This window comes from Hylaeus volcanicus, chromosome 2, assembly GCF_026283585.1.
Source record: "Hylaeus volcanicus isolate JK05 chromosome 2, UHH_iyHylVolc1.0_haploid, whole genome shotgun sequence".
Classification (NCBI taxonomy): Eukaryota; Metazoa; Arthropoda; class Insecta; order Hymenoptera; family Colletidae; genus Hylaeus; species Hylaeus volcanicus.
Genome location: NC_071977.1, coordinates 24,697,015 through 24,717,945, shown reverse-complemented (window position 1 = coordinate 24,717,945; position 20,931 = coordinate 24,697,015). Strand labels below are relative to the sequence as shown.

General features: G+C 39.8%; 5 protein-coding genes across 17 annotated transcripts; 2 read left to right on the top strand and 3 right to left on the bottom strand.

Annotated features, from left to right (window-relative positions):
* The first annotated feature begins 433 nt into the window (after positions 1-433).
* LOC128885208 (peroxisomal membrane protein PMP34) lies at positions 434-4,745 on the top strand. 6 transcript variants are annotated; one of them, XM_054139121.1, is made up of 10 exons: positions 434-672; positions 731-826; positions 1,497-1,619; positions 1,704-1,764; positions 2,451-2,628; positions 2,944-3,092; positions 3,285-3,398; positions 3,714-3,961; positions 4,078-4,145; positions 4,218-4,745. In XM_054139121.1, exons 3-10 carry the CDS (start codon positions 1,548-1,550, stop codon positions 4,360-4,362), a joined length of 1,035 nt encoding a protein of 344 aa, XP_053995096.1. In that variant the 5' UTR covers positions 434-672; positions 731-826; positions 1,497-1,547; the 3' UTR covers positions 4,363-4,745. The 6 variants fall into 6 exon arrangements, with proteins under 6 accessions (XP_053995096.1, XP_053995095.1, XP_053995094.1 ...); XM_054139119.1 differs by having other exon boundaries at positions 435-672; positions 1,424-1,619; positions 4,218-4,744; XM_054139118.1 differs by having other exon boundaries at positions 435-672; positions 1,417-1,619; positions 4,218-4,744.
* A 190-nt stretch (positions 4,746-4,935) lies between these two features.
* Positions 4,936-8,922, top strand: LOC128885207 (uncharacterized). Of its 2 annotated transcripts, XM_054139113.1 has the most exons (6): positions 4,936-5,919; positions 6,672-6,887; positions 6,960-7,039; positions 7,449-7,541; positions 8,340-8,579; positions 8,662-8,922. In XM_054139113.1, exons 1-6 carry the CDS (start codon positions 5,458-5,460, stop codon positions 8,918-8,920), a joined length of 1,350 nt encoding a protein of 449 aa, XP_053995088.1. In that variant the 5' UTR covers positions 4,936-5,457; the 3' UTR covers positions 8,921-8,922. The 2 variants fall into 2 exon arrangements, with proteins under 2 accessions (XP_053995088.1, XP_053995089.1); XM_054139114.1 differs by lacking the exon at positions 7,449-7,541.
* A 120-nt stretch (positions 8,923-9,042) lies between these two features.
* Positions 9,043-12,088, bottom strand: LOC128885206 (uncharacterized). Of its 2 annotated transcripts, none has more exons than XM_054139111.1 (7): positions 12,027-12,088; positions 11,294-11,932; positions 10,414-10,968; positions 10,150-10,336; positions 9,671-10,068; positions 9,321-9,531; positions 9,043-9,254 (listed from the first exon to the last, which is right to left on the bottom strand). In XM_054139111.1, the coding sequence occupies exons 2-6, from the start codon at positions 11,833-11,835 to the stop codon at positions 9,327-9,329; spliced, it is 1,887 nt and encodes a 628-aa protein (XP_053995086.1). In that variant the 5' UTR covers positions 11,836-11,932; positions 12,027-12,088; the 3' UTR covers positions 9,043-9,254; positions 9,321-9,326. The 2 variants fall into 2 exon arrangements, with proteins under 2 accessions (XP_053995086.1, XP_053995087.1); XM_054139112.1 differs by having other exon boundaries at positions 9,043-9,251.
* A 297-nt stretch (positions 12,089-12,385) lies between these two features.
* Positions 12,386-13,559, bottom strand: LOC128884774 (uncharacterized). Its single transcript, XM_054138393.1, has 5 exons — positions 13,318-13,559; positions 13,142-13,238; positions 12,990-13,074; positions 12,770-12,922; positions 12,386-12,676 (listed from the first exon to the last, which is right to left on the bottom strand). The coding sequence occupies exons 1-5, from the start codon at positions 13,535-13,537 to the stop codon at positions 12,467-12,469; spliced, it is 765 nt and encodes a 254-aa protein (XP_053994368.1). The 5' UTR covers positions 13,538-13,559; the 3' UTR covers positions 12,386-12,466.
* A 135-nt stretch (positions 13,560-13,694) lies between these two features.
* LOC128884773 (uncharacterized) lies at positions 13,695-16,408 on the bottom strand. 6 transcript variants are annotated; one of them, XM_054138387.1, is made up of 3 exons: positions 16,227-16,408; positions 14,436-14,664; positions 13,695-14,372 (listed from the first exon to the last, which is right to left on the bottom strand). In XM_054138387.1, the coding sequence occupies exons 2-3, from the start codon at positions 14,654-14,656 to the stop codon at positions 14,123-14,125; spliced, it is 471 nt and encodes a 156-aa protein (XP_053994362.1). In that variant the 5' UTR covers positions 14,657-14,664; positions 16,227-16,408; the 3' UTR covers positions 13,695-14,122. The 6 variants fall into 6 exon arrangements, with proteins under 6 accessions (XP_053994362.1, XP_053994366.1, XP_053994363.1 ...); XM_054138391.1 differs by lacking the exon at positions 16,227-16,408 and adding an exon at positions 16,015-16,164; XM_054138388.1 differs by lacking the exon at positions 16,227-16,408 and adding an exon at positions 15,899-16,059.
* Between the last annotated feature and the right edge of the window lie 4,523 nt (positions 16,409-20,931).

Sequence of the window (20,931 nt, the reverse complement as noted above, 5' to 3'; positions counted from 1 at the left end):
TTTATAACATTTATAAAAGGCATAACAACTTGAACATGTCTCTCCAAATTCAGATTGTACTCGCGTCCAACGAGCAATTGTGAAAATTATTCGTTTATCGTGATAACTTTATCTCGCGTACAACTTGATATTGTGACTTTGTATCGTCGCCATATAACGTTTTACAGTTTCTGATTGTCTCGTTTCATTGCGTAACTCACGTCTGATTCATACACGAAGTCGTCGCAACAATCAAACTGAAATTAAAGACGGTAATAATCTAACCTACGCTCTTTCAAACTCGCCCGCGTTTCTTATAAATTATTTGCAATGATAGAGCAGTCGAGTCGCTTGCGAAACTCGTAGACGCGCATGCTCGCGAATCATACGAGCTAGCTCCACCATCGACTTCTCGAAATACTGTAGCTACCGCAAGCGCGTGAACACGCGCAAGCGTATTATCAGCCGTGGGGCTTTTCATGGCTGAAGTAATTTTATCGGTCGCATCTGCGTTACGATAAAACGAGCTAAGACGTGGAACTGTGGCCTTCCGATCCGCGGCTCGAAACGCGTCATTCCAATCGGTGCTCGCGATTGGAATGCTCAGTTGTGCACTATCCGCGTAAGAGGAATGAGCGAAACGAGCCAGCCGCGTGTATTGACGAAGGCCGTCTTCTCGTAACGACGCTAAACGTGAGTCGACACGTGGATTTCTCTTCTCGACGACGTTACAACATTTTTTCCTCGCCAGAGCAAGCGTACTACTCGTCGAGCGAGGACGTGATCACTCGGCGTGCCACTCTCTCGGACATCGCGCGGTTGAACAAGCGTCGACAGTGTTCGCGAGGTATACACAGAATGCATCGTCTACTGTTTTCATTAACCGTAACTTCTTCGAGAATAAAGTACTTGTAGTTTTGGTACCACAAACGAGGGAAATGTTTACTTTTTTATTTTTTGTTTTATAGAGCAGAAACCTAACGTTAAATCTATGGAATATTAGTTATAAAGACTTGGAACGTTGCTTGGTTTAAAAATACTGGTATTTTTCATAGAAGTAGCAAGTAATAAACTAAAGTAATTGGTAGATTATCGACTGTGGAGCATACCTGTAGAAACTCCTAAGCAACTGTCTTCAAACTTTCTTCGACAGTTGTCGACGTTAATGAGAATTGTTTGCATAGTTAGTTCGCGGTGCACGGCGTGTTTCTCGGTGATGTTAATTAGATTACAATTCGCGAAACACTAATTTTAATCGACAATGTTCGGGTTGATACAGCCCCGAGGCAACCGTGAACGAAATTTATAATCGAGACCTGGTCACTCCGATTGATTAATTAATTTTTTTATATCGTCGTGCTGGATGAAGTTACGATATCTCGTTTTCTCGCGATGACATTTGCTCTTTTATCGATAATTTGCTCTCATAAAATAAAGTTCACAGATGAATATAAGAACACGTGTCGCACAATTTCTGCGATGGGAATCAACGAGAGTGTGAACTAACGTGATTGCAGTCATTAACTGAAAAAGTTTCCAAATCGCCGAGTTTGAACTACCTGAGGACAATGGGAGGCGGAACGTATAACAGAAGCGTTTTTACTTACGAAACGCTGGTGCATGCCATATCAGGGGCTGCGGTAAGTACACGTGATTTATATAAATATTGGAAACCAATCGAATCGTGAATACCATATTAATAAATAATGATTATTGTTCCACAGGGTAGCGTCGTTGCAATGGCAACGTTTTTTCCGTTGGATACCGTGCGAAGCCGCTTGCAACGTGAGTGTATTAAAATTATTTATACGCCATTTTATTCGTAATGCATAATTTATGATTGCCATAAAACTAACGAAGCTTCAGCTTCGAGTCAACCCATGAAGGCTTTCAAACGTTCGTTATTTATCTATTTATTAATTAAATTATTACTCGGAAATATAGAAGACAAATTTGTTTTATTTGTTTAAGAACGATACAGTTCCTCCAAATAACTCTCGAATCTTATTCAAAACTGAATATCTTGAAAACTTATCGTGAACGAAATTGTTGTAGTATCTTAAACCACAACGGATATGCTTGCGATAATCAATGGTAATCGAAACGATGGATCGGAGTACATTCAAGTGTTTATCGCCAGAAAACAAGCATATTACCTCAGTGCAATTACGCGGGGCGATTAGGTATACGGCACGTCACGCGAATGCGGTGACACGCGCGTATTTATCTAGTATACGGAGTACACGCGGTATTATTAGCACTTTTCTCGTAAATGATTGGCGTAAAAATTAATGTTTCACGCTATCCTGTGCATAAAAACCAATTACTTAAATCAGTTTCTAATATTATAACAAATTATGCTGCACAAGGGGCTCCTTCCTCCAACCGTGGGTAGTGTCTTCTACTCGCTTAACAGGTGACAGGCTAAACAGAAACGAGAATAATGAATTTTTATATTTGTATTTTAACAGGCTTCGCGAGTTCTATATTTAGCTTCCTACGCCCTATCGGAAACGCTTCTACAATGCACTCGCTGTACCGTCAATTGTATAACAGTCGCGCTTTTCTGCTTTTTTTTATAGTCGAAGATGGCCGAGATTCGAAGAATACACTCGCAATGATTCGCGAGCTCACCGAAAAGGAAGGACCGTACGTTGCATTTTGTAATAATTAAACCACATACGAGTGACAGAGCTTTTCACCGAGGAATTTCAACGATTAATTTTAAGGGCTAAGTATTAACGAAAACAAATCTGGAAAGAAATTGTAAATTTTGATGAGAATACAAATATAAATGTTAGATTCTATAGTTTTCAATTGTCTCGAGGCAAAATTTTAACCCTGTAGATATTTCCATGTGAATCACTCTGGCAGTCAACTTGTTAAATTACTTGAAACAGTAAGTGCACCGCGCTTGAACTCACCATTTACGTAAGGAACGTTTAACGATTATCTTCTTTCAAGGTACACCTTGTATAGAGGAATGGTACCCGTCCTCCAAAGCCTATGCGCCAGTAATTTCGTTTACTTCTACACGTTCCATGGCTTGAAAATGCTCAGAACCAGAAGAAATCAGACGGCTGGAAACGATTTGTTGGTCGCATCGATCGCAGGTACCTTTTCGCTGATACGGAAGATTAGATATCAGGGTCGACTAATAAAGTGTAGCGAATCGACCGTGGGAGACCTATTTTAATGATATAAGAAATAATTTTAGGTCCTCGTTTCCTTCTTTATACTTTATCACCACTCCTATCCAATTTCATTATTTAAAAGTGGACTCGATCGAATTGTTTGTTGTCAAGGTGTTATCAACGTTCTCACGACCACACCGTTATGGGTGGTGAATACGAGACTAAAGATGAGAGGCATCGGTCAAACGCCAGAGAGGAACAATAACGAATACAATACGTTGTATGGTATGTGTAGTCCTTCGTTTAGAAATTGAACGTTGTAAACGGTACTATTAATTTAAGACTTATACTTAAGTAACGTTTAAACGGCTGCAAACATTAATTGCATACTTGCGTGTTTGCATAAGCAAGGCCTACTACTTTCTTGCTCAATCTCGAGAACCTCGTCCCTTGTTCGAGTCTTATACTTCAGAAATCTCAGCAGACAATTATTCCGTGACGCGCAAGACCGAGTGTTTTCTCTCGTCTTAACGGTGTTAGGTACACACACCGCCCACCTTTTAAAATCACACGCTGCGAGGCTGGCATGCTTTTTCACAGATGGCCTTATTCACATATGGAAATACGAAGGTCTGAGAAACCTTTGGGCAGGGACCTTGCCGAGTTTGATGCTCGTCATGAACCCAGCAATTCAGTTTATGACTTACGAGAGCATCAAGAGGCGGATCAGCGCATCCATGGGTGGGTCGCAACCTCCTGCGTGGATGTTCTTCGCTATCGGCGCCATAGCGAAGACGATCGCCACTGGGCTCACTTATCCGTTGCAGTTGGTTCAATCGAAACTCAGGGTAGGCATTCAGTGTCTCTCAAAATAATAATTGGAATAATTGTTTATTTCTATAAATTGTTTATCCTAAATGAGTTTTAATGATTTAATTGTAATACCGTTTATTATCATCTTCAGCATGGTCACAAATACCCAACCCTTCCACCAAATGCTGGTACACTGGAAATTCTCCTCTACATTTTGAAGTGAGTATACCACTTAGGAAAAACGCTGTAACACACTGGCGTAAGCTAATAATAAATTTGTTGTCCTTATAGAAAACAAGGGATAGCAGGGTTATACAAAGGAATGGAAGCCAAGTTACTGCAAACCGTTCTAACAGCGGCGCTCATGTTCTTGGCTTACGAGAACATTTCGAGATTCGTTTTCCGTGTTCTCTTGCACAGGCCCATCTTGAGATAATTATTTTTCATTCTCTGAACAGTATTACTCGTTGATTAGGTCCCCGTGCCAAGTTTTATTTATTACGGTAGATTCAGGGTATATAAATATGTACGATTTACGAAGCAAAACAGTGTTTCCATGAAATGTAACGAGAAAATTATGTGTTAAAACGTTCAGATTCGATTCATCGTTAACCCTTTGTTATTATACAAATCTTTGTACGCTAACAACTACTATGTCATAACTAGATACGTACAGATTCAAAGAAATGTTCATAAATGTAAATTTTTCTGCTTACTTTTCAATTAAAACGAAATTTGTTAATGTAAGTTTTGTTATGCTCCGTAAAAAAAAAAAACACTAGACTAGAAATGGAGAATCTAAATTTTGTTATGTACTGTAAAAAAAAAACACTAAACTAGAAATGGGGAAGTGATTCTTTATTAACAACCGATCCAAGGGGCATTGAAATCTTCTGCTAGCGTCTTTTGTTTAACCAAGAACGACGCCGAAGAACGCAACGATGTGTTTCGCGTTTTCGTGAACGTCTGGAAAATGTGAGGTCAACCAACAGGAATACTGGCGAATTTCAAGAAACCTCGGTTCCGATTCCAGTCGCAGTTCCGTCGTAAACCTAATCGAACGACATCGCCTTCCTCGGCGCAAACGCGAAACACGACCTCGAAATGGAGCGATAAGCTGGCAGAACGAGTAACCTCCGTCGACCAGCAAAACTTGACGTTGAAGAAAATCGAACGCAAATCCTCGAAGGCGTTTCTAAGGCTCTGGTACAAATTGAAGCCAAGCAAAGGCGCAAGAAAGCGGTTAGAACCCAATACGCGCGAGTCGGTGGCTTCCGTGTAGGTTTCGATATGGAAATCAGTGCTGCATGATATTAAAGTAAATTAAATTTCGCAAATAAAATCACGCTGTAAAAGCGTTCCGCGTGTTTCGACTAGCCGTTGGCCTTCGAGCGAAAGCAGATTTGCACTGTATTAGACAGAGATTAGATTAAGTTGACATCGACTAGCGATAGAACAGGGGAAAGCTCTGATTTGTATCTAAAATATCGCAATATTCGTCAGATGGAATTCTAGTCATGTCGAGAAAACGATGAGCGCGAGATCGCAACGGGAGATAAAGGAAACATCGACGACCAGAAGAAGCTTCACGCCTCGTGTCACCGGGAAGAAACGTGCCCCGAAACCAGAGATAATTTTCGAATATGATGTCGCCATTAGCAAACCTGACTTACCGAATTTTCTCGAACTCAAGAAGAACGGCCGCTACCCGATGGTTAGTGGAGTTCCGCTTAAAAAGAGAGCCCTAAAAACTCGCGTAAGAAGCCGACTTATGTCAAGGAAGAATTTTCAGACAAGACCACGCGTACTCGGGACGAAGTCGAGTACCCAAAGAAAAGGGAAAGTACGATCTCCGGACAGCAAGAACTCGAAAGGCGCGAAAAATGCAATCTCGTCGCCTGGAATCTCCGACGAAGAGAAGAAAACCGGTGAAAAAGAGAACGTCATCGACAATGGCACAACCGACGGCGATGAATCGTCGAATTTGTTAAAGGTTTGCTCTTCTCCTTTCCGTGTATCATAAATTGTACTAACAAGGGGAGGCCGCGAACTGGTGGTCACCGATTTGAATCAGCTTTTTAACATAGTATAGTACTCTACTAGGAGAGTCTTTGAGCAAAGCAGCGAGCCGCAATACTTCGGCGTTTTTGAGAAAAAATTAATATAAAAAAACATAACGCCACTTCGCTGCTTATCTTCTGTTCAGTTAGATTTGTTCACAAGATGACATCATAATTGTGTGCGGATAAGATCGCTTGAATTGGATTCTCTTGTCCGGTTTGAATTTTGTGATTGAAAATCATTTACAAATAGTATGGATGCATATCTGAAAAATGTCACACTGACGTAATTTGGAACAGTCGACAGTATGGCTGCATGTCTGAAAAATGTCACACTGACGTAACGCTTGATAATAAAGATGTTAGAATAAAATTATGCTATTTTATGTTTTACTAATCTAACGGAACAGAATACAAGCCGATACAACGTTGTATATTTGAAATTAAATTTTTCGTAATTGAATGTGAAATTAGAACAATCCAAATAAACTCCAACAAACTTTATTTATATTTTACCAACATAATGAATTGAAACGAAATATATGTTGGTAAAATTGCGCCTTGTCGCTTTGCTCAAAGACTCTCCTAGTAGAGTATTATATTGTGTTAAAAGCTGATTCAAATCGGTGACCACCAGTTCGCGGCCTCCCCTTGTAAGATGTTGTAAAAGATTTATTATACATAGAAAAACAAGCCACGAGATGGCAGTAATGTCAACGATGCGATAGAAGCGATAAAGAACATTGATACACAACAAACTTCGGAGAAGAAACCGAAAGATGAGAGATCCAGCTGCGAAAGTAGTCCTGCAAAGTCGCCAGTACTCCAGATCAAGGGCAGCAGAATACCACGGGCAAAGATCCTCGCATTTCCGATTCATACGGTTCACGAGTTTCATTCGGTAGCTAAGAACTTATAGAAACCATGAGAAAAATAATAGTAGTCGAATTCTGACTGACAACGAATTACACAGGCCAAGAAGGTAACCGTAAGCGACAACGCGAAGGATCCAGCGCGTTCGAAAGGTCCCACGACGTCTTGCATCGCCGACAAGTTAGTTAACACACTGTTGACCGATCACAAGTTAATTCGTGTTTTCATGCCCAAACGTTGTTGACCGGTCACGAGTAAACTTGTGTTTTCACTTCCATTATCTATTTTAATTTATGAAACCCAGGGAGATATACAAAAATTCTATAATTTTGTAAGAGATATGTATGTAAAATATTTCGTTTCAATTCATTATGTTGGTAAAATATAAATAAAGTTTATTGGAGTTTATTTAGATTGTTTTAATTTCACATTCAATTACGAAATAATAGCCGGTGACATGAAGTCGCTTCTATGTAAAATTGCCGGTCAACAATGTGTTATGAAAGTAATCGTCTATAGTAGTAGTCAGCTAATTCTCGTTATAAATGGAGACAGTGACGAATCGACTCGACAAAACACCAATTTTTAGCGTCGAAACGCCAGAGAACGATTCAACGAAGAAATGCGGTAACCGAGCCACCTGCAAAGAAGAATGTTTGAAACCGTGTCAGAAAGATGCAAAGTTAGTTGTAACAGCGCACAGTGGGACAAAACTGCTCGCGGTGATAAAAAAACAATTTTCCTGAATTCGATAGAAGCGATAGAGAACATTGGAAATGGAAAAACATCACGAATGGTACAATATTGAACCACGAATAATCACAAATTTAATAGACAGTATGCCTTGTAGATTACAAGCATTAAGAAAAATTTACAGATTTCACGACGGGCGTAAGAATCAGGTGATTGACAATGAATCCAAATTAAGTGAGTGTAACATTTTTCAGATATGCTCCCATACTATTTGTAAATAATTTTCAATCATAAAGGTAAAGAAAAGTGGACGAAATACTAGGTTGAAACCTTAATTCGTCGAGTATAATTAAAGTGCAAATCTGTAAACATGGTTTGAGATCTCTATTTTTGTAAAATGTTCTGCACAATATGAATATTAATGAAAATAAACCATTAAATTTCGTTAATCAGATGCAGCTTGTAATTACTGTTACCTAATCTTTACCGATCACTTAAAAAATTAGTCGTATTATCGCCTTCTACATAAAATTATCTCATCTATAAGTTATTTTGCGATAAGATTAGATATATACATATATATATTATCTAAATAATTTATAAATAATGCTTTAAGAATTATTTAATATTAAAGTGTTGTACAGCTATTATCCTCCAAATTTCATTAAAGTATTTCCAGTAGAACTAAAGTTACAGATTTTTGATCGCCGAGAGCCATTTTGTCCCACTGTGCGGCGTAAACGAAGACAGATAGAAAAGCAAATATAGTTATTCGCGTATCACGCAGGGTAGCGTGGGACGACGGGAAAATTTCGGAAACAGAGACAGACGACGAGGCGGAAGGCGATCAAGATGAATCACCAATCGACAACGTCGACGACCCACGTGTGATGAACATTTTGAAGAATCTGAAACTGACTTGTCCCTGTAACTCTTGTACCGATCACGAGCCCCTTTCCACCAATCGACAAGAGGACGACAGCGACTCGAAGAGTTCGTCTCCAGAAGAATGCAGAAAAACGAAATGGTTGGTATCATAGTCGCTATAAACATCTTAAAATTTGCTGCAGAGATTTAAAGTTTAAATTAACGTGTACTAATATAACTAGGCCGTTAAAGCGTCGAAATTACGTCGACACGAGTTCGGAAGGGATGGATGACTCGTCCGATAGGAACAACGCGAAAAATCAAAAGAAGAGTAGGAATCGGATGAAAGCGAAGAGTCCTGTGATTCTTCAATCCAAGTCGAGCTCGTTGGTGAAAGGATCCTCGAAAAACTCGAGTCGTCACAGGTCCAAATTCTCGTTTTTCAACACCCTCTTCGACATCGTATTTTGGCCTTATTTATTTTTGAAGACGAATCGTTGATCACCTCCCTAGTTTCGTTGAATTCGTTATTTCGATATTTCTGTATTTTCTGAGAATTGTACAACTTCCTATGCAACTTATAAAATATTATAGGAAAATGTATGCCGAATAGAATACATTGGAACATTTTCAAGATAATATATTTTTCAGAAATCGTAAATTCAACGTATGTAACAACGTATGTGTACAACGTCTTAAAAAAGGGTTTAAAAGGAATGATTGCATACAAACAAATATTTACAAGATGTTGGGGACGAAATATTATCTTTTATCACAAGTTTCCGTAGAAGATATTCCAAAACATGGACTCCGCAATTTTCCTACACGCCGACTGCTGAAAGCATCAACAAGGATTATTAACTATTTAATCGAATAAAGGTTAAAATAATTTCACGATTACCTTTTTTCATGGGTGTTGTATACTCCTGCGGAGCTTCTTCGAGAAAAACGATAACGTCAGTTTGTCGTAAAGATTATCGATTTCGCTCACTGTATTTTCTAATATCTCTGTAAGAGCTGTGTCGTTCTGCACCAACGCCTTATCAGCAACCAAAGACATGTGCAAGTAACCCCGATAAGTTAACAACGAGCATCCGATTCCTGTGTAGCTCCTACAAATAATTACATAAAAAGACTAAATCAGGACTACTAATAATTTTATTTCGGTACATTGTAAAATAACTGCGAATATCGAGATAAGAATTGTGGCCTCTTATGTCTCTATCTTTACGAAAAACAGGAAATTTTTACCTGTTTGGTATCCAGAAAACGATATTCTTCAATGAGTGCCCTAAAATTTTAGCTTCCTGAGGGCCGACCAAGTTGCTAAACACCATAGTACATTGGCTTTCTAGCATCGGCCGCAGAAATCTCTCTGGAAGTACGGCTGAAATGTACTTCATGACTAAAAAGTTGGCCAAGTAGTCAGGACTTGTTCTCAGTGCGTCGTTCGCACTTTTAACGTCCTCGAGACGTTCCAAAATTTGCGAGTTCTCTCTTGGATCTGTGGACGGTTTGCCATTTATCTGAGAAACGCATAACGGCAATATACCGACCGAGAAATTATTCTGCAATGGAAAATTTTCGCTCCACTCCTCCAGTTTCGTTGGTAGAATAACGCTCAATTTATTCGGTGTAGGTTCGTTCATCTGCCCAATTACAAATTGTTCGATGAGAGTAGATAGAAACGAACTACCAAAACCAAAAAAGAGAAACCGATGGTTACATACATTAAGAAAGTACTTGTGCAGACTTGCGGACAGAGCAGCCAGGAACACGTCCCCGAATCTTGCACCCGTGATACTTTTTATGTTTTGAATCTTCGTGAAGAGCTTCTGATCGCTGGCGTTCTTGAAATCGTCCTCTAACCAGTAAGAGACTAACTTTTCCCCCGACAATCCTGCCCCGTGGAGAGCGCTGCAATAAAAATACAAAAGATGGCTCGCGCAACCTTCTACGGAACCATCTTCTATACAATAAAAGACCAAAGAAACCTTTTGTCCATGCTACGAAAAGCCTGTTGAACCAAACACGCGGGAACACCGACGAGAATCTTCGCCATCTTCAGCCATCTCTTCACCGTTTTCCAAACATCAACCAAGATGAAAGCTTTCAATCTGCCTCCTTCTTTTTTCGCGAGTGCTATCATTTCCCGTTTCAAATCCTCCGCAGTGACGCTCAGAAGATACTTCAATCCATGCCCAAATTGTCCCCTCAAGTATTTAACGACATCGCAGAAGACGACAAAGTGGGTGAACGGCATAGAAGCAGACATCAGGTCCTTTTGAAAGTACCACTGCAAACGTCTGTTTCCTATCTCGGGCACCGTCGTAGCGATCTCCTCCGTCCCCTCGTTGTTCGTTCTGAAACTCGTGTATTCCAGCTGTAGATACGTCTCTCGAATCGGTTCCCCGTCGACGATGACCTCCCTGAAGAACTTCAGCAGGGCCATACCGTCGCCCAGGGAATGGTGAACGCGAAACAACACGGGAATACGGATTCTGCAGGTCAGACGTTCCTCCAATCTTCGCAGATAGTGGTGGCTCGATCTGGGACAGAGTTGAACAGTGTTTATTTTGGATCATCATCGATGGTTCCTCTCGAATAGGATTAAATTACTGTTTCTTAAATGTAATTTAAGATTTTTGTAGGTTTTAAGTAGCTCCATATTTTTTAACTTAATGTTTTACACATTGTTTACCAGCGTGATGTTCAAGAATTGAATTACTGTATTCGTTCGAGTCTTCTCGGGATTTATTTAAAAGTATATGATATAAATATCGTTATCGAGTGACATTTCAAAAAATGCTTGTTTCTTGTCTTTAGAACGATCGGTACTCGTAACGATGAATTATGTTTTGCCCCACCACTGACCTGGGGCAACATTTTCCGATCAGAATCTCCCACGAGGCGGTGTGACCTTCGGGTAGGGGCTGATTGCAAACGTTCCAGAGAACCCTCTTCAGATGACCGCTGTAAATACTGTCGCAGGACCCGTCGCAGCTCGTACGCTCATATTCCAGCCATCTGACTCGTTCAGTTAGATCGATATCGTCACTCCTCTCCCAGAAATGGTAGCCAAACTTATTCCTCCTCTTATACAGCAGCTTTTCGAATGGGGAGGCGAGTATGCGATTCTTCGCCAGGTTGCGAAAACTTTCCAAAAAGTTTGCGTTCGAATGACGAGCGTCCTTTTCCAGAATCAACAGGATATTGTTCACTGAGAGGGCCGGAGGATCCTCCACGGCCCAAATTCGATCGGTTCCATCCATTAGGCCAACGTATTTATCTTTAAACTGTATCCACAACAGGACGTCCACCAAGCGTCGATAGAGGTACGAGCATAACAACACTAGGGCAATCGACGGAGCGAAGACGAAGGTGTAGATCGTGACGATCGTTTGCCAGATCTTCATGATTGTTCTCCTTGATTGTACACTTGTTGAATCCTTATCTGAGGTTCCTTATCTAAGTCATCCTCGTTACGGCTTTAACTGTGCAAATTTGTGGCGCCTGAAAATCGGCGAGGTATTAAAACATGCTCTATGAATGATTTTCGATACGGATGACAAACGGTGAAGCAATTGCTAAAAATAACTGGACTTACATGGCGATCGAGAGGAATCGAACCCTAAAGTGGTCTCGATGCTGTCCAGCACCAAGTAAGACGACTCTCGACAGAGTTGCTCTTTTTATAGTGAAGCACTACCCATCGATCGGGCCTAATCCAATTTGTCGTGACTCTTTTATCCGGTTATTACTGTTAGATAATTATATAATATCCTTAAACGTTGGCCCCACGTCGAGGAACATGACCCGTACACCTGGTCGTCTTCTTTGTAACCCTTTCGCTGCGTTAAAACTGACATAAGCGCTGGAATATGAATTCCAGGGAAGGAAATAGGTATCAAATAAATACTTGTATGGAAGAATATTAATTTATTATGTCTTTCTGAGTTATTTAGACAATCGCGATCACATTGCATACGATCCATCCGATACCTCTAATATTAACTTGATCTTACACTATTCGACACGCGATGGGAGTTAGGCCGTCCTTTCGAAGGAAAGGGTGCTGCTTTCGCTGGCATTGCACTCATGTCTCGCTTCCTGCAACAAAACTCTCAGAAGAGAGTTCTCGTAGGCTAGTCGATCGCTGCGTCGAGTTTCTCGAGCCAGCAACGTATCTTTGCTTGGAATCAAAGACATTCCAGACATTCCTTTTTTAGCCACGCTGTTTGTTTTTTTCAATGAATCCTAAATTTTACCACGAAATCTTTTTACTTTATTAGTTTCATATTTTCACCGACTATAACACGTTTATCGCGCTTATTCTCCAGCTACTCGAACCTGTAGCGTTTCGATGGAACCGCGTAGCAACATCTCCTGTTCGTCTTTTCGCTTTTTCAGACTCAAATACTTTTTGCAAATATTTTCCACGGCTTCATTGCGCTCGATAAGCTTGTCTCCGAGACTTAATAATTTCTGCTGAAGATCGTCGATCTAGAATTTATTATACAGATCCGTGAAGTGGAAATAGGTATACACTTATAGGCTTCGATAAGCGTACTTCGTTCCTTTTGTCTTCGAGAAGAAGATTCGCGCGCGCGATGTCATTCTTTAACTGCTCGTTTTGCGCTAACAAAGCGTCGTACCTGACGGGCCATTTGAATTAGAATGGTTCTCTTTCAATGAATTATTAATACGTGTAAATGTCTATACTTTTCGTGCCAAGTTCTCTGCACTTCTCTTTTCAAAGACTCTGGCAATGTAATTTCACTGCCAAGACGAACGTCTGTAACGCTTTGTCGAAATAAATCTATAAAATGTAATAAATTTGTAACAGAAAATAACATCGACATCATCTGCATCGCGCAATTAACACCTCGTGTACGTACTCAACATGCTTTTATTGCGTTTATTCGCTTTCTCGAGATCATCTGACACTACTTTATTCTTTGCTTTCAAAACCGAATACCTCAGCCATCGTTCAGCCTCCAAATGTCGAGAAATCGTCACGCTCTCCTCCAACGAATTTACGATATCGCGAATACCGTCTACCTTCCTAATGTATTCCTCTACTGAAATAACAACTTTCCGCGTGCGTTTACCATCCATAACTCTCTTCCCACACGCCTTGTTAACCAACGATTTAAAAATATTAACTGAAATCGCCCAGGAAATGGATAAAAAAAAAAAACACTTGAACACCAATATCTGACATCTTTATTATTAAATATTGTAGTGGCTGACAGGTGAATAACAGAGACTCAGGTACTAAGATATTAACTTTTATTAAAAAGGAGACGTTCGCATGGCTGGTCTCTATGACTTCTGTTACAGGACTAGCTTACGAAACTAACCATTCGTTCGCTCAAGCATCACAGACATTCTTTCTTCGCTCTCACATATCGCTTGCACTCTGTTCAAACAAACGCATTCACCCCAAGGAACATTTTTTTTTTTTTTAAATAACTAAAGAGATGTGGCTTCAGGTATTATTTACATTATAATATAAATAACATATCACATTAGTATCATTAGCGTAAATCGTGTTCAGTACATCCGCTTAGTCAGTCTTTCGATGGATTCAAATTGGAATCCAATTTAAAATTGTACGACATTCTTGTGAATTTGAACAAAATCCATGGAAGTCGTTGTGCAATGGACGTTTACAATTAAAGTGAGGCATTCGTTTGTTCGTTATTTGATCGAAGAGCACGGCTTCGCCATGTATCTTTTGAAACTCTCGTGGATAGACCTCAAATGATCGAGACAACAACGTGCGATTTCACTTAAAATGTCAAACGCCTCGTTCTTCCAGTCGGTTCTCGATTCAATTTCATTCATTCTTTTTAGAAGCGCCAAGTTTAACCCAGCAACGCCGTCCAATTTTTTCACCTTTTCCATGACTGTCTTGATCCGAGATTTTACTTGGTGCTCCTTCTTTCCCCTGAAAATAATTCGATAGCATTAATCAACGATCGATTAAATTTTACTTCATCTGTAATCTTACGATGTTTTGAGGTATTCGTCGCAGGTTTCGTACAGCTCCACACAATCGTAAAACTCCTTTGTGCTATTTTCCTTTATGTATTCTTTGAATATCTTCACGCCCTCTTTGTCTTCCAGAGTGTTCTTTATATTATCTGTCACCTTGTCTAAATGGTCGCATTTTAATTTGTAATTGCACTTTCCAATGCAGTCGATCGTTTGGCTCGAGGAGGAGGGCTCCATATTTAATGCTGCAAATAGAACAAGTCGCTTCGTTAAAGTAAATGCGACCAGATGCGTCCATTTTATATATCGATCACAACTGTCAGTGTATTCGAATTTATATCGAAGTATTTTATGTATATTTTCCCTTCTTTCGTTGAAAAAGAAATACATTTCAATCTGTCGTACAAAAGTGATCGATTTAAATGTACACTCGAGGAAGGGAGAGGGAAGACCGTTTCAATTTGCAATGTCTAGCATTGGAAACATGATGTAACGATAAGAAGAAATTTATTTAGAAAGAAATATTATCAACAAACGAAGTGAAATATGGGATTTTAGTAGCTATTGTGGTATCACGTGCGTTCATCGATGTGTACGAAACGACTGACCTTATATGTAGATATACTGATGAATATGAAGCAAGTCACCGTAACCAATGTGTATTTGTGTGTTATCTACGACTACGGTCACGCAACTATCGCGCGTTTCAAGAAATTCCCACGACCGCAGAAGGAAACACTAAACAATAGACTGTGCCAATTATGGTTTGGATATCCGTAACACTTTAAATGAAAAGAACTGTTCATCTTTTGTTAAAAATCCGAAATTTTTGTTTTATAAGGTACGTATCCACCTCCGGTGTACTTTTTCGTTAAAATTGCGAAAATTACTAATCCACGAAATAGATGAAGTCACACGCGTGTCTGCTACCGACGTAAACATTAATTTTTAAAGGAATTATTTACCCATTTCGCAGAATACCTCCACTTTTGCGATTCAGAGATGACCGTGCCAACCGAAAGAACGACATTCGTGTATCGAAAACGTGTTCACGTGTTCACGAACGTAAATGGGTTATTGGTGTTCACGAGCGAACGAGCGGTCTCAATTATGAGACGCACGCGAAAGTAGTGCTGTGAATTAGTTATCGGTCAATTCACAGTTTTTGAAGGCACGTGACATAGTTACACGCACAACACGAGGGACAGTAACAGTTGCTCTAACCTAAACAGAGAGTTATTGATCGCAACTTTTGCCAAACCGGATTCACAGTGGCTGGCTATCTTAATCGAGGGCTGCACGAGGTCTTACGCGCACAAGCGATATTCTCTATCGCCAACAGTTTGCCCGAACTTCTTAAACTCTCGCGATATTCGATATTCTTCTCATTTCGATAATAACGCAATCACAGTACATCAACTTGTATTTGACAGTTCACCTTCGGAGACAATCGTGAAGTAATATACGAAATAACGTTACCTATTTTCGTGGAGTTACGAATCACGACAACTCACTGTACTAAAGCGAATCCACTCGTTCGAGACACTAGATGTTTACGCGATGTAGATGTTATTTTTAAACGAAACGGAAAACACCCTACAACGTTACTCGTACAGCGCTGAACCTCGACTGTCTCGTGCTAGTGCGCTCCAAAAATATATATACGTATTCGAATATATATACGCTTCTTGGAAATACAGTGTGTACAGTGTGTTGTTTAACGAACTAAACATAGTATTTAACGAACCATTGTATTAAGCATATTAAATATAGACTTCCTTATTACTAGTTTCATTGGATCACTAACCGTTTCTTTCAACTCCTGAAGTTTAATTCCACAATTTGGTGGCTTAGCCAGGATGGAGGGTTGCAGTGGCGACTACACCGAAGAGAACCGTCGTCAGTGACGACGAACAACGATGACAAACGAATGACGGTATCGTGACGTGTTGATCGTGTTAACAGGCATATATGTAATACTACTATATGGCTAATCGTTCTATGCTACTTATATATTTCCCTCTCTTTCTAACCCTACACCGAATGATATGCGCATGAGTCAAATTGACCGTCTCAGCCAATAGGATAGTGAAATTCAAATTAATGATAGTCGTCTTTTTGTTTTGAAGCAGTAACAGGTTATAATTGCTAAAAGTGTGAGCTATACCTTGTAATCGATTTTCCTATTGGCAGAGCCGATCAGTTTGACGGATGTGCATATCATTGAGACACAGAAATCGAAAAGACGAACATTCGAGGGCGAATGTAAATTCAAGATGGTCGAGTGTAGTATCCGCGTCTTCCATACCCATCACTAAGGAGTCAAACGAGTATACGAAATGTAGGGTACGGGATTGACTGCGTTTGACTGTGTATACGAGAGTCGTGGGTTCGAATTCCCGTGCCTTATTTTTCGTTTAGACTCTTACAGTAACAAACATTTATTTGCAGTGTTTGACGAAACTATGTTACGCTTCGTATAGTAGGAATGTTACGGACATTTAGTTGAGTCCGTTCCGTGTACCTCGAATGGTCATTGTTATTCGAAGCACCGTCTGCAAAATAACTACACGTTACTTCGAATGCGCGGCGCATGCTTCATGTGAAAAAGCAACGTACAATAGAGCGTTTACGTAAGAAGTTGGCGAAGATCGTAAAGCCTATTTACTCATTTCTTTGTTACACGGTTTAATCTGATAAACATATATAAATGACAACTTCGAGTTTAGGAATACATTTTTTTGTATTTTTAAAAATTCACAAAAACTTTTCGCAAAGTAAATTCTACTATGCAAATTTGAAAATGACCCATATTTACGATTTCTTGTTATATGCACACGCTTTGGATAGAATCGTTATCGACTACATTGTAATATTCACCCCGCAATGCATTTTAAAATTACCGCCAGAATTTTGAGGTTTGTGGCTCCATCTCTATCAACGGAACTAGTGCAACTAACTAAATTTAACAGTTTATTACAGTTTCAATCGATTCCATTGGCTGGAACACTCGATATTCATGTTTATGTCCAACCAGCGGCCAGCAACTAGAAGGGGCACATTACATAAGTCCGGTTAGTCTCCAAACATACAGAGGCGTCTAATCATGCTATACCATATTTCGCGTTGAAGCCCGTTTTAATTCTCGCCCGGCGCTACCGACGGCGCCCAGTGTCATTACAACCACATACCATGTAATCAGTGACATACACACATGCGCAAACAACAGGATGGGTCCTATACATGTAGTATTTATACTTGCTTTCAAATTAATCTGAATAAAAAAATTATGGAAGGAAAAAAAAGGAGGACAAAGAATGTTTCGAAAGAAAGAATGATAAAGAGAAGGAAGATGCGGTTCGTAAATGATGTAATGTAAGCAAAAGTTCTTCCTTATGTACATTATATAGTTTATTATTTATTTATACTTGTATGTACAAAAAATACCGTCACAATCTTTCTCGTGAATTATATACTACTGAAATGATAATTATATACACAACTATAATAAAGTATAAACATTTGAATTCAGCGAGAATCGTAGAACCATGATTCTCGCTGTCTTTAAATGGTTATATCTCGTATATATTTATATAAAATCTATACAATAAACTCTACTTACACGCATTTTATACATTACACTCCACATACACACACACACGTGCATACATATTTACTTGCAAACTGAAAACATACAAACAAGTTACTGCCGGGCGCATTCACGATAGAATAAACTTACACAGAATATGAAATCAATAGTACGTAAAGAAGTGACACTAGCGTCGCCGATAGCGCCGGGCGCGAATTAAAATAGGCTTCAAGTTCATAAGAGTAGAGCTTGTCGGTCCTGGTATAGCTTTACTGATGAACCCACTAACAGACCTAGGACGAAATGCCTCCCACAAAGAATGTATGATAGAGAAGAAGAAGCAGCAGCTGTGGGCGCTCAGCACTCTGGACGAATCAATAATAAACACAACAAACCTTTATTTCTGTTAGTAGACCGTTTCACGTCTCAATTTCGTCTCTTCGAATATTTTTACGCACGTTCGATTCTCCCGCGCGTCAATTGTTTCTCTCCACTCCTCGGGGAGTCGTAAAGGTCGATCCTCACACAGTATGAATGTAAGTGACCTCTGGAGTTCCAAAATCAAACAGCAATTCAAAAATAGAAACGGAACAGAAGACGGTAAATGAAATCCTCTTCTGGATCGATAAAGAAGATACGGCTCACAAAGCGTCAAAGTTCAGGTGATAATCCACTGCTAAGTCGATAAAGAAGTAACCGTTTACCAGGTGATCGCCCAAGTATTATGTGAATGGCGTCATCTATCAGTAAGAAACGAAACTACTCGAGGAGAAACTTAGACGTTTCCCCTAATAATACGTTGATCATACTCTGAAAATAGTTCAGTATGTCACCGCTAGATGGCAACAGTAATTTCCCGCGGAAAATTGGAATTTCTTTATATTTAATTAAATTAAAGTTCATGAAGAGCATTTGTAGATACTGTTGAGTAGTTTAAAAGTCTTTTTCGTATAAATTAATACGTTAATCAATTTATGTTTCACTGACGACCTGTCTCGACATCGCCTGGGAGCACTTCATTTGAGTGAAAACACTAGGAACCTACAAGACAAACTGTGATAGTTTAAAACTTTAAAAAATAAGGTTAATTGTTTATAAAGTAATAGAGTACCTACAAAACAATTCGCAATGTATGTCTTCGATTCTATAATGTCCTCCGTTATTTACTTTTTGGAAATTCTCGAACTGTAACAACTTTAGTAACAACCGAATAATTTATGTAACGCAAGTGTTTCCGCATGCAACTGTTTGACTGATATTTACAGCTGAGATTGAAATACAAGGACGTTTTAGAAAATCGATTATGTAATAATACCTCGAATAGTATTCTGCCATGATTACGTATCACCTTGGCCACCGTTCCAGACGGTACTTGGAAAAATACAAAAAGCAATGTTCTATTTAAAGAAGTTCTTTAGCTAGTAACGAAGTGTTCGCTTCGATATTAGAGTGCTATCGGGATTGTAAAAATTGAAGCAATCTTTTTCTTCGCGAATCATGCCTACTTAATGATATTTCTTCCTCTGCGATTAAAGCGAACAACTGTGTTTAATACACGTACTGTGCATGAACGTCCACAGTCCACTTATGTTAACGAATATTGTAAACCTTAAGCCTTTACGAAGGATTTAATTCCTTGAAAATCATTGTGTTATTGATTTAGCGAGACTGGATTGTTAGAAGAACGTACCGATACCAGGATGGACATCGCGAAAAAGATTGGAAATTCTCCCGTGGAGTTTTTCGCGCAGACAATAGTGGCGTTTCGGGGTATCCTCGAAATTTCAAGCTCGTCTTCCTTGAAGCCAGAGGCTACTTCGCCCGGTGTCGTGTATTGAAGGACCCGGGACTGAGGCGACCCCGAGGCGATCCAGAAATGGAATATAATCAAGCCAGAGCTCGACGGAGATGGAGAACGCGTCGAGAGGCGGCTGGTAAAATGTCCAATAGGAAGCCAGAGGAGGATGGAGGGTTTTCGCGACGAGGAGGAACCGGAGAGGACAGAGACGAAGAAGACGGAAAACCATGGAGAGCGCCAGAAGGGGTTAGCCACGATGAAGGAACCACGGGGATGTGGGAGATGCAGAGGTTTCGGAGAACTCTCGTCGTGGAAGGGAAGAGAGAATTGAACCCGCTCGTTATGAAGTGATTTTAAATACACTGGATCTTGAGTGGGTAATGGTAATTCTGTAGAAACTAAAATGAATCGCGATTATTGATCAAAGCTTTGTTGATGTTTCCTTGTAATACTTTCCGCGTTTTTTTATATTTTGTTTTCGCTATATATTATAAGTCCTTTCGCTATTTTTTCTTCTGCACAATTTATATTATTATGTTTCTAATGTACGAGCACACGATGTGTCATTTAAATTTTTTGTATTCAATTTTAGAAGCAAATCTCTGAAGAAAAGAGAATTATCGGGTGAGGAAACAAGGGAGTTGAGGAAAGAATAAGACGGTCATGAGGAATATGACGGAAACAATAAGGTAGGAAAGTGCAGAGAGTGAGAGAGAAAAGGAACATAGCAGGGTGGAGCGTCGGTTCTCCGCTCAGCAGGTTCGAGGGATGACAGCCCGCGGCCCATGCTACCCTCAGGCGTCGCGGATATTGAGTTCACGGTAACCATGGAAACAGGGCCCGAGGCAATGACGTTTGTGCGCTTTATCCCTTATTCCCGCGGTTACGTGATCAACGCGGTTCCGAGCTCTTTTGCTCTCTCCTACTCCTCCTCCTCTTTCCTTTCCTTCTCCACCCTGAAAACCCTCCTACCTCTTCTATCTTCTCCTCGTATCCCTCTTCTTCTTTCGCCATGATACTCTACTTCCTCTACATTTTCATGTTGGGCTAGACAAATCTTTTGTTAGTTAAGGGGTTGTAAAATTTCTTCGACTCTGTCTTCTCGAGTCATTTTCAACCCTGTAA